General features: G+C 38.2%; 1 protein-coding gene across 1 annotated transcript in view; it reads right to left on the bottom strand.

The window, feature by feature from the left end:
- The window catches only part of WWC2 (WW and C2 domain containing 2), a gene marked incomplete in the record, with an annotated part of 111,009 nt that overhangs the window by 8,473 nt on the left and 89,420 nt on the right, over positions 1–13,116 (bottom strand). The window contains 5 exon segments of the mRNA XM_072406109.1: positions 3,323–3,450; positions 4,683–4,925; positions 6,195–6,287; positions 11,781–11,945; positions 12,410–12,608. Of these exon segments, the coding sequence (XP_072262210.1) occupies positions 3,323–3,450; positions 4,683–4,925; positions 6,195–6,287; positions 11,781–11,945; positions 12,410–12,608 (828 nt within the window).

The following is a 13,116-nucleotide window of genomic DNA, read 5'->3' as shown; positions in this document are numbered from 1 at the left end:
TTTTTCAGTATACTCTATAGGCCATGTTCCATTCTCCCCACCATCCCTTTTCTAGCACTGTTGGGTTTTAAAATGTATCATGACATAAGAAAACTAGCCAGTTACTCAAGCAGTGTATTCTGAATATAGTTCCAACGTTTCTATAAAGCCAAAACATCTGAGAAAAGGTAGATTATAGCACACAAACATGCACTAGAACAAGTGATGGCATGTTGACTTCTTGGGGATTATTTATGACAATAGGAATGGAAAATGAGTGCAGCGGAAGAGGTCCACCCTGAGTTCTTTGTTTTCAGTTTCAAAGGCCATACTGTTCATATAGTTATATGAACACTGTTAGAAACAATAGAAGCTTTCTATTTATAGAATGATTATAAAAATATGCAGCCATTGAACCTTTCCTCAGCACAATGTGAACCCTTTATACACGCTCTCATTTCAAAATGCAGATAAGGTTATTTTATTGCAAAAGGGACATCACCTGCCATTTCTGCAATAAAGAACCTACCTGATTACAATTTGCTTTTGAGAAAAGGGTTTAGTTTGGCTTCAAAGCAACACACAAAAACAGAGAAGTGTTATTGGGATAAATTGTGTTAAAAAACAATTGTGCTAGGAGAATAAACTAATATAAAGATCACCATAAAACCACCATTAGTTTATATAACGTGGTGAATAGCAACAGAGCAAATTACATAGGTTAACCATAAGGAAAGGCTAATCAGAAGTATTAGATCATGTTCAGAATAAGTACAGCAGAAGCTGTAATCTGGGTCTTTTATAAGACCATTTGTTTGAAACCCAAAAAGAGCTTTCTTTGTACAGAAGACATAGGTAGCAAAACACATACATAAGCTTAACATGCTTTTCCAAAGCCCATTCCAGTTGAGTTTGTTAAAGGCTTTGCAATAGAAAAAAAGGAACCTTATTAATAATATGTATCATGAATGAACAAAAGTATAATACAATGCAGTTCTTTGAGTGGATGTCTGCATACATATCATGAAATCCAATCACAAAAAAAGTGCTAAATATAAATAACATTTCATGCATCCTTAACACTGCAGCATGATCATAGCTTAAAATATATACTGGATGGGCTTTGGTTTACACAAGGATTAAATATGTAAAGATTCAGTACTTTAAAATGTAGGAGGTAGATCATACAATTTTAAAATTTCCCCTAAGGACAGTAGATTTCTACCTGTAAATCTCTTGCTAAATTTTGCGGGAATATTTTCTTAAATGTAACATTTCTGGGGGTTTAGAGTTAATCCTCCCAAAACAATTTATGTTCTAGGTAACTTAAAAGTGGATTGTATAAACAATCCCTGTTTAGATGAGATTGAAAAGGCTACTGCTGTCTACTAGTGCACATATGTATATATACACACATTTTCTTCATTTTGCACTTGAGCTAAGCAGTTATATATACATAAAGACCAGGGGTGGGCAAGGTTATGCCATCATGACCCCACTGAATGTGACGTCATGATGGCATAACCCCGCGCACTCTCCCATCGCAGATCTGAGTCTGTGATGTGAGAGAGGGCAGGCTGTGTCACTACACACAACCCCGCCCACTTTCCCATCGCAGGCTTCAATCCGAGGGACGTGTTCCGCGGCGCTGGCCGGAGAAACCTCCCTGTTGGGCCTTACACGGACCGCGGGCCGTAGTTTGCCTATGCCTGATATAGACAGTAGTCTGTACTCTGCCCTTTTAGGTTACAGTGCCAGCAAAGAAAGCCTTTTTATGCAAGATAGGAGTCAACAGCTACCTATTGTCATTTCCGTACCTCAGTGTCATCCTGACTCCAGAAACCCGGGACCAGAAACCAAAAATGTTTACTACGCAACTTTTTCTATTCTTTAATAGTTCTAGTCTTTAATAGTACAGTCTTTAATAGTTCTTAAATGTTGTAAAACTATTTTATCACTATGAAGTTGAAAATAATTGTTACAGTTACTTTAGAGTTTAAAAATAATGAGTTACTTCAGGCAATTGTAAGAGAAACAACTGATGGGTGTGAGCTATTTCCTGGCAAAGCAAAGCTACAGCAGATACAACAGAGTCGGCAAAAATGTACTGACTCCAGCTCCAACTCCATTGCCCTGGCCTAATAGGGTCCAGCACAAATCCTTTATAATAAAATCAAATGAAAATCAAAAAGCAAAAACTAAATGATCAGATTATGACATAGCTTTGGCTGTAATCTGTTTCTATAGGGTGCTTGCTTTATTAACAAATGAAAGCAGATGGTCAGTGGTCCTGATTTATGAAAGCTCTCAAAGGCTGGGGAAAATACACTTTTATCAGTGAAGCTGGGTGATCCAGCAAACCTGAAATGGATCTGGTCCAAGATTGACAAAAAATGGCTAACAAATAGCAAATAACATTTAGGAAATCCATTCCAGGTTTGCTGGATCACCCAGCTTCACTGATCAAAATGTATTCTCTCCAGGCTTCGAGAGCTTTAATAAATCACGGCCTTTATGTGGTTCCCTTTACCTTTGTGTCAATATATAGTGCCTCCAACTGTCTTGTAACTGCACTTTGTAAATCTCTAAAAAAAGCTTACTGTAATTGTTCCCTATTAACCAAATTTGTAGATGTCTTTAGTCAGTGGTAGTTTGCATAGATAGTCCAAGTGTTAAGTTTACTGGGTGCTCAATTTCAACTGCTTAGTGTCTAACATCAGTTGTTCAATTCTGTTAATAAGCATTTGCAGATGTTTAAAGGTCAGCCTAAAAACTGGTACAGGAACTTTAGTCCACCTTGTGGTAGTCTTGGAATGGTTGGGTATAGCAAAAATGTCACTTGTCTGTACTTATTTCTCACTCCTCCAAAACGCCTTTCAACTAGCTAAAAACTGCTTAGCCAGCGTTTAAAATGTGTTCCTTTTCAAGTCTATGGAATCTGTTGAAACAATCATGGAAAGCTACATGAACCCTCTCAAAACCTTTATTCAACCACAAGGTCCACAAAACAACAAAATAAAAAATCTTCCTGAACTCATTTCTTTCCAAAATAGTGAGAGGACCCAGTGGTTTATTGCTGTGTTTAAGGCAATCAACTGCTGCAAAACTACCTTCCCAACTGCAGGAACCAGTGGTTTATGTATATGGGCCCTAAGGCATTAAAGGTAGGTTGAGGCAGGTCCTGGTAACACTGCAATCTATGGATGGACAAATATCTTCTTTTTCTCATGTGACAGCTGTATACACATAGCCTATTTCACTAGGAAAAAAATGTATGAAGGAGAAGAGAGTTCCACCCTCATTTTCCAGGGTTACAACGCAGTTTGAAGTTTCCAACACTCACCTGAAAGATTGTACTTGTAGAGGCACTTTCTGGCTCTGTTCCCGAAGCCTGCACACGTCCTTGGAGGCTTTTCTCATTAATTTCTCAGCACTCAGTCCCTGCTTTTGTTCCTCCTTTGATTGTTCAGCCTACAGACAAAAAAAAGCACAATCTGTCATTTACTTCTAAAGGCACCACTTGCTAGGATGTATTACATAACTTCACTGAGGGGGTTATTCTATTGGCAAGCAACTACTTTATAGGCAGGTCACATTGAGTAGTACAGGAAACATAACACTGTGTAATATAGCACAAATCTGTGTATTCTTGAAGTTTAGAATCTGCTTTATATCACCACAAATCATTTTTGCAATTCCAGTCTCTTTATTCAGTTAGGACTACTTCGAAACCTGTCTGGCCTATATAAGCCTCTATTCTCAGATACTTGTTCGTATGGGTTATAGTTCAAATGGCAAGTAACAGAACATACAGGCACTTTCTTACTTCTAATCCTTGTTATGGTTCACTTATTTAGGTATATCACAGACTAGCTTTGTGTGTTGCCAATACGTGATGATATCAATATTTGAAATAATTATAAATACAAATTATAAAAAATAATAAAATTACAATTGCTTATCGCTTGAAGTAAGTGAGACTTTTGAATTTGCATTTTAGTTCTTACACCTGAACTGTAGTGTAGTAATCTATTGCGAATCTATCGACTGGGCTTTTATTTTCCTCAGCGTAGTTTTCTGCTGACAGCTTGTAATTGGTGGACCTCTCACTGCTATGTGCAGCACAGAGTTGATGCAATTTGTCCTTTAACAATGTAAAATCTGTGTTTGCAAATTCATTTGGCAGAAAACTTACAAAGAGACTACTTTGTGCCTACTCAAGAATATATTTAAATAAAAACAGCAGATTATGTTTAATCCCCATGTATTAATTGCATGAGGTGAGTATTAGAGCGTGTAAACTATATAAAAAATTCAACATTTATTTAACGCATCAAATATTAAAACAATTCAGAGATTAAAAACAACATGCATCATCATTATTACAATAATAATAATCAAAATCATCAAATGAAAATGGTTCAAGGGTGGCCATCTCAAATAACTGGTATATTCTCAATTCATAATTTATTTCAATGACGCATGGGTCCACAAAATCCAAAATTAGCAATATAGTTGTAATGCAATGTCTAACAGTTATAGCTGGAATGGCAACAGGAATTTATATATAAATTAAATTATACCGACTGCAAACTTGCTTCTGATCAAAACAACAACATGCATTCTGTGTCTAGTCAGTACAGAACCATACGAGAAAGTTGTTTCCTGTAATGGAGTTCCTGTACTTAACAAGGCATTATTACCTTCTTTTCTGCCTGTTTCAGCAGCTTCTGGAAGCGTTCATCCTCCAGGACATATGGTGGTAATTCAGTCTGTCCATTGGCTTTCATCTCTTCTAATCTTTGCTTTAAGTCTCTCAGGGACTGTAGCTCATCATTAAGTCGACTCTGTCTAGTCCTTGATGCTTGTAGATCCAGCTCCAAGTCTAGAGAGGTTCTTTCACGACATTCATGCATTGCTCTTCGTGTCATTGTCTGACATACAGGCTAATAATAATAGGTACAAAACATACCATTAAAGGAAATAGTTAGAAATTATATTTCTATTTCATGTAGTTTGATATGTGAGTATAACCATTTATTATGTACACAACACATTGAGCACCTGTTAAAAAAGCTAAAGGTGAATTGCACTACACTCCCTAGACAAAAAAAAAAAATTTGCGCACATATTCTGCTTTTATACACCATAAAATACCCTAAAAGGAATAAGTGAAATAATAATTCTTTAAGAAAGATCTTTTGGTAAGATGCATACTGATCTTTGTCAGCGATGTCAAAATATATGTGTACCGTATTTTCCGGCTTATAAGATGACTTTTTAACCCCGAAAAATCTGTGCCATAGTCGGGGGTTGTCTTATACGCCGGGTACTTACCTGCAGCTTGCTTCCCCTTGCTTCATATGTCCGGCGCGGTCGAGTCCGCGCTCTGTGCGGGGAGTATGAAGCAAAGGGGAAGCAAGCTGCACAGGAGAACGCGAGCCTGCACAGGAGAACGTGAGCCTGGATTGGCTCTCCAGCAGAACCCGCCCACTGACTCGGAGGGCTGCGCCTTAGAGGAGTGTGGAGCAGTGTAGGCTGTTACCTCCTCCTGTATCCCTCCTCCAATTACCAGTACTGTACTGTTCCTTCTGCCTCTCAGATCTCGCACAAAGTTGGGGGTCGTCTTATACGCCCAGTCGTCTTATACGCCGGAAAATACGGTAATTAAATATTCCTTATCAGCAACATTTAAGATTTGTAGCATAACAAAGAATGAGACTACTGTATCACCCCCTGCTCTGTAACCATACAATAATGTTTACCCTTTCTCAACTCTGGCTTTCTGGTACCAGGTACCACAGGGATGTTTGTTTGCAGATTATGTCCCGAGCTGGGGTAAGATAACATTACAAAACACATATTCTGTCTGCCAAAGAAGTAAAAGTAGCTAGAGAAGAATTGGTAGAACTTCTTTAGAAAAGCAGTCCCTATAGCAGAAATTTAAAAGTTGGCTGCCTACTTTTATTGATTCATTTTAGGTTTAATTTTTGGTTCCAAAAAAGAAGCTGAAAATGTGTAACATCTTTAGACAACATGCATTTTACATATACTTGACATCATCCTACCAATGTTACACACTAGTTTTAAATTAACCTTTGAGCTGAAATTACACTGAAATGTTGCTTTAAAATGAAATTTTTTTAAATTTTTTTTATTAACAATTTATAATGCAAAATGTGTTTATAATGCTTACAAAATACCTTGATACATACCCGCTTTACTCTTAGACTGCGTCGTTCTGTTGCATTCCTTACAAAAGGAGACTTCTTAGCCAAGGTTGAGCTATCACTGTCACTTCTATTTAACTGCAAGAAAAATGCCAAATATGTTTATGTTATATAAAAAGTTAATCATTAAAAACTGGCATTTAAAGTCCACGTTAAGCATCAATTTTTTCATCTATGAAAGATAAACAAAATAATTAGTGCACTTTGGCATGTTAAAGTGTAAGCCCCAAGACAAAAATCTAATTCACTGCAGATTCCCATTCATCAAATAAAGTGGATGCATTTGTTTTCTTATTTTCAGGATTTTTACTTATACTGTTACACAGAAATCTTGCAATGAACACAGCTACTGTCCTTGGGTGTCCACACATCACATGATTCTCATCGGATAATCGTCTCAGGGGGGATATCGGATGAGAATCTGGCATGTGTACAGCACTCGTCGTCCGATGACTGTCATGGCTGATTCACAGACGAGGAACGATCTTAATGGAAGTGAATGGGAGAGAGTGCAGCGGGGTGCCGCTCTGTCAACCCCTCCATACAGCAGAACGGCACTGTATGTACAGGACTCATTCATGCATTGCTCTGTCTTTTGTCATTGGAAAGGATCGTGAAAGATCCTTTCTAACCACAATTATTGCACGTGTGTACATAGCCTAACTCCTCCACTGTATCTATTCAGGGAGCAATGTTTGCCACTCAGGCTGGACTTCAAACGGGTCCACTATTGTTCATCTCCATGACATGGGGGGATAGAGAGTTAAGTGGTTTACAGGAAAAAGTAAAAATTTAGTTTAGTTTAAAGGAAATGATAAAGGCATTTCTGGGAGGATCAGTGAGTATTTTCTGTACTTGCTCATCATGTTAAAAAAAAAATTAAAAAAAGAAACCAAGGGCTACATACACACTTGCAATGGTTCTCGTCCGATAATCGGCTCTGGGCTCATATCGGACCAGAATCTGGCGTGTGTACAGCGGCCGTCGTCCATCATCTGAACGACCGTCCTGGCAGATCCACGGACGATGGTTGACGAACGATCATATTGCAAGTGAGGGGGGAGGGCGCGCAGCAGGGTGCCGCTCCGTCGTTCTCCCCCTCCCCTCTCCATAGAGCAGAATGGTTCTGTATGTACAGCACTTGGTCATGCAACGTGCAATGAAAGATAACGACAATTGAATGAAAGATGCAACGACAATTATTGCATGTGTGTATGCAGCCATCACGTCTAAAGATCAGTAAGTAGCAATCATCGTTGTTCACTGGGTTTAGGTATCCTTTAAATGTGGTTAAGAAACCCTAATTACCCTATTTTTAACTGTAAAAACAAAGGGAAACTGAAATTCTCCATAACCTTGCTAAACAGTGCACAGAAAAGGTGAGAGACCTATAGGCTGTGTTGCTAAGCTTCTGCACATACAGCAATATGTTGTCAAACTAAAGGTCAGTGGAGAAGATAGAAGTAGCTACTTATTGATGAGGCTTTTAAATGTGCCAACATGATCAGCAGATATTTACAGAATACTAGAAGAGGAAAACAGCAAGCCTGGTTTTACAACCATGGGCAGTCTACTTTACATGTGATTTTATAGTTTGACCATAGTTCGTGTGTTCTCCCCTAACCCCTTGTAGCCGGATGTACCACCCAACATTTTTTGGTGACCACCCGGCTGTTTTTGGTTGGTTACTGAAAGTGGGGCATAATACAGGAGCTGCCACCCGCCTACAATTTCTTAACCACCCAGCTTAAAAAAAATTCTGGGTCGAACACTGTGTAGTCATGCACTCTGTATTAACACAGAAGAACACGTATAGCCAAGGTTCTATGTTAGGTTGTAAAATTATGAAACAACTGCCTTACCTCCACATAACGACATTTATTCAAAAATAAATCACTTTTATAATCCTTAAATTCACTTTTATAATCCTTAAATAAGTCACACCTTAAATTCTGTATTATACTGAACAACTGCAGTTCTCTTACATGAACTGTAGGTATCACTTTTCAGCCATATAGCCCCCACCCCACTTGTCTTCTTTGGACAATCACAATAATTCCTTCCACAATTCCTCTCATTTTAAACTGTAGAATTTACAACAATGACAGTAAGTATCATATTTTTGGTTTTCTGTCCATCTAAAATTAATTTCCATGTGAGAAGGAAATAACACACTAAAGAGTTAACATCACAGCTGTATTTCATGTAAAAGGTGTGGCTTTATTCAGGTACAGATAATGTCGTTTTTGGCAAGAATTCAATGTTTAATGCGAGACTTAAAGACACTAGGGTCAGCTTACACAAGGAAAGAGCAAATGAGGATTTCTGAATGATGTCTTAGCTTAGGCCTAGATGAAAGGCCAAGATGCTAATCCAACTCTTTAAATGGTCTCAGATTATCTAGTGACATTTGATATCGGAAGCCTAAAGAATGTTCATGCCAGATTTAACCAAGAAAATGATATAGAATATACAGGATGCGCAGCAACCTCTAGTGACCTAGAAAATGTGCCAAGTTTAAATGAGCAGGATATAACTCCATTCTGCAGTTATCTGATGGTCAAAAGGGGTCAAGTTCAATGAACACAGAACATGGTACAAATAGAACACACAAATTATATTTTAACCCATTTAGTATTTTTATTTATTTTTATATAGACCCTGACAAATTTTTATAGAATATTGTCTTTCTGTCTGTCTGAAAAATGCACTCCACAGGGGCCGCTTTTCACTAGCAGGTTTTCTGTGGTCTTGTTCAACAGAAATGTGGTATGGTACACTATGTACTTGAACAGCAAACCAGGGCTGTGGTGTCAGCAAGATTGTAAAGAGTTGGAATTTTATTTATTTAGTTAGAATTATTGTGTAACTAGAGTTGGAAAAAAATGTACCAACTACAACTACACAGCCCTCTGGCAAACACAGACAATGTATGAACAGAATGTACAGAGCTGTTATACAGTTTCTTTCTAGAGTTACATTTTGCAACTGTCAAAAAAACAAAGTTGGCACATTTATAAGTCTGGGTCTACACGGAGGGTTTTAAAAAAGCATGCAAATGTTCCTACCATGTATATATGCGTTTTTATGTACTTTTACAAGCGTTTTAAAGCTTGTCTTTGAAACGCAAAAAAATGTATAAACGCCTCTGACGCGTTTTACCAGAATTTTACATAAGCGTTTATAAAAGTTTTAATTTTAACCCCACGAGGCTTTAATGGTAAAGTATTTTATTGAATGTGTGAGTTTTGTGTAACTTTTTTTACAGGTTATGCCACAATGACAGGATGATTCCCACAGCTGCATTCATGAAATGAGCGCATGTGGTATGCTTTGGATCATGAGCTGTTCCACACCTTCTCCATACTTTTTTCTTGCCATCATTCTGTTAAAGGTTGATCTTGTTTTCATCTGCCCAAATATTGTTTTTCCAGAACTGTGTTGGCTTTTTTAGATGTTTTTGAGCAAAGTCCAATCTAGCCTTTCTATTTTTGAGGCTTATGAGTGGCTTGCAACTTGCAGTGCACCTCCTGTATTTACTTTCATGCAGTCTTCTCTTTATGGTAGATTTGGATATCGATACCCCTACTTCCTGGAGAGTGTTGTTCACTTGATTGGCTGTTGTGAAGGGGTTTCTCTTCACCATGGAAATGATTCTGGGATCACCCACCACTGTTGTCTTCCGTGGACGTCCAGGTCTTTTGGTGTTGCCGAGTTCACCAGTGCTTTGTTTCCTTCTCATGATGTATCAAACTGTATATTTTGCCACTCCTAATATTGTAGCAATTTTTCGGGTGTTTTTTTCTGTTTTTGCAGCTTCAGGATGGCTTGTTTCACCTTCATGGAGAGCTCCTTTGACCGCATGTTGTCTGTTCGCAGCAAAATTATCCACATACAAACCCCCCCCCCCCCTTCAATTCAACTCCAGCCCATGAAATAGCCTTTGAGTCAATAGTTCAATTACTTTTGAGCCCCTGAAATAAAGTGATTGTGTTGAAAAAAAGCCTTAGTTCCACACATTTTTATGCAATCTTTTTGTTCAACCCACTGAATTAAAGCTGAAAGTCTGCAGTTCAACTGCATCTGAGTTGTTTCATTTAAAATGAATTGTGGTAATGTACAGAACCACAGAACCAAAATGAGAAACAAGTTGTCTCTGTCCAAATATTTATGGACCTAACTATGTGTTCTTGGATGCAGAACAGATGTCACAGCTCCACTCAGGCTGCGGGAGCAATCAGGGGAGCGGAGCTTCTGCATAGCAGAGTTCATCTCCGTGATTGGGTGAGGAAAGAGAAATCCTGATCAGGATTTCCCTTTCCTCAGCCAATCACAGAGCCCTAGAAGTGAAAGGGGAAACTTTTCCTCATTTGCCCTCTAGTGCCCGGGGATCCCACAATGTCAGGAGTCCCACAGCTGTGCTGATGACATGAATGCAGCTGTGGGAATCATCCTTTCATTGTGGGATAACCTGTAATAAAAAAAGTTACACAAAACACACACATTTAATAAAATACTTTAACATTAAAGCCTCGTCTTATTTTTTTACACATATTTTAACCCTTTCAGGGCATGATTAAAGGGTTTCATGTACCCTTGTACTCATTCCCCAGGGTGGAGTGGTGGAGAACTGGGAGTCTCCCTATTTAAAGGGGCTTCCAGATTCCAAAGTCCTGCTTAAAATGCTTATAAAAGCCCCCATTGAATTCAATTGGAGCATTTTCAAGTGTTTTAATTTTTTAAACGTTGAAAGCAGCGTTATAGATAATCCTCATACACGTGCCTCAAGGAAACGTCCTGGTGTAGATTAGCCCATTGGGATGCATAGGAAATTCAATCATGGGCATTTAAAGCCTCCGGTTAAATGCTGGGGAAAACGTCCATGTACACTAAGCCTAAAGTGTTCCAAATATATAAAATGTGATACAAATAACACCTACACACTGATACTTGTCACATTTGTGACATTGATCTTGTTTCTTTTCTAGTGATATTTGTGGGTCATAAGACCTGATATATTTCTGCCCAACTGTGACCAGTGACACTAAAATTTATACATACTGCTGAGTCTAACACATACTGGCTTCTTTAGCAGTTAGGGTCTTGGTTGGGGATTTCAATTGAGATATTATATGTAGAGGTTTAATCGAGAAGACTGAAAAATACTGGTATAAAGAAGTCATCATAAAATTCTATCCATCCAACAAAACTAAAAAAAATAAAATAAAAACAATTATCTCAAGCATGACAGAAGTACACATTCGCTTTGTCAAAGGGATAGGTTTGAGTTCAGAGTTTTAAATTGTCAGGCTCTGCCTGCCTGTGGCATCATTCAGATGAACCAAACGGTTTACCCCAGGTGATTACATAGCATTGTTAGCAGTCTAAATTATAGAACAGGAGATATGTAGTAGTAAATGTTGCTTATTAAGTAAAAAATTCAAGGTCTGATATACCCAACTGCCATGTGGGGAATGAAAGATGGTTGTATATGAGCATCCAGTATGTTACTAGTAACTGTAAAACACATATACACAAACACACATTTTTCTGCATAGTGAGAGCACTTACCCTACAAATGTACTGATTCTTTTCTCCAGGTGAGAACGTCTGTGACCGTACGATCATGCTGTTTCTAACAAATGGTCGCTGTCTTCCTGTAAGACTACTTCTGTCCTTTGGTCGCACTGCAATATTTTCATGAACAGTTTCTTCCGTATTTGTCTCCTTGTCGACCTTCAGTTCAGGAAAAAAACATGAATGTTAACAGAATAATAATGCAAGGTTACTTGGAACAATATTATAAATTTGATTGTCCCAGTGCCTTTCATTACCTACCACAGCACTTTGTGTCATCCCCACATAAGGAGCTAGCTCATGAGTCACATGAAATATTCCTTTTATTCACTCAAGTGCAGATCTATTTCACATTTATTAGTACCTTCAGTGATGCTTGATGACATTTAAATATATTGCCTCGTGACCTAAAATAATGTCTGCACATTCAGTTCATTAACCTCACATTCCTTTTAATGTCTCATTGTTGTAAATTATAAACATTTACTACATACACCTTTGTATGGGTTGCCTTGCTTCTTCATCAGCAGAAAGGGGTATTCTATAAAAACCCCAAAATAGGAATTACAACAACCACAGAAAGTGGGTGATGTCATATGTATGGTGAACATAAAGCTATTTACCAGTGTTGGCAGTTCAGCAGCAGGAGATGAAGTAGAGGTAGGATCCCAGCTGTTTGTTTCATCATATGATTCTGTCTGTGTGTCTGGCTCTTCTGGGTCAGCTGATAATTGCAATGGGGAAGAGTAATAGTCATTCATATGTTCTGTGGGCCCAGGTTCACCAAGAACATCAAATGTCTCTTCTCCCTGTAGTTCCAACCTAAAGCCAAAAGAAGAAAACAGAATAAGGTATCTAATACTTAGTACTTAATAAATGTATACTATGTGAGCTGAGCAAAAACTGACCGCATTGAATCAGCAGACCAGTGTTCTCCCCAGACATTTTTTTCAGCCGGGTGGTAGGAAGCTGTAGCCGGGTGGTAAAAAAGGGGGTGTGGCAAAACGCGGCAAATTTAGTGCTCCCAGTTGTTTATGCCATGGGTATCCAGTAACCTCCTATTGTTTCAGTGTTCTACCTTCTCCCAATTATTTGTTACAACTTTGTAAAGCCTGCCCGGTTAGTATATTCAATTTTTCTATTCTATGTATTTTGCCACAACTGTCCTATTATGTTATGTCCTATTATGTTATGTGACCGTGCCGTGTTATGTGACCCAACTTACTAGTGTTCTAAGTTTTAAGAGTGTAATCCTTTATAGTAGTGTAATAGTATAATGAATGTGGTGTAACAAGTTAGGCTTAGCTCATATTAGCAGCAAAAAACATTT

The sequence above is a fragment of the Pyxicephalus adspersus genome, chromosome 3 (assembly GCF_032062135.1).
Source record: "Pyxicephalus adspersus chromosome 3, UCB_Pads_2.0, whole genome shotgun sequence".
Taxonomy (NCBI): Eukaryota; Metazoa; Chordata; class Amphibia; order Anura; family Pyxicephalidae; genus Pyxicephalus; species Pyxicephalus adspersus.
Note: the sequence above shows the minus strand (reverse complement) of the source record. Positions and strands in the feature narration are given on the sequence as shown.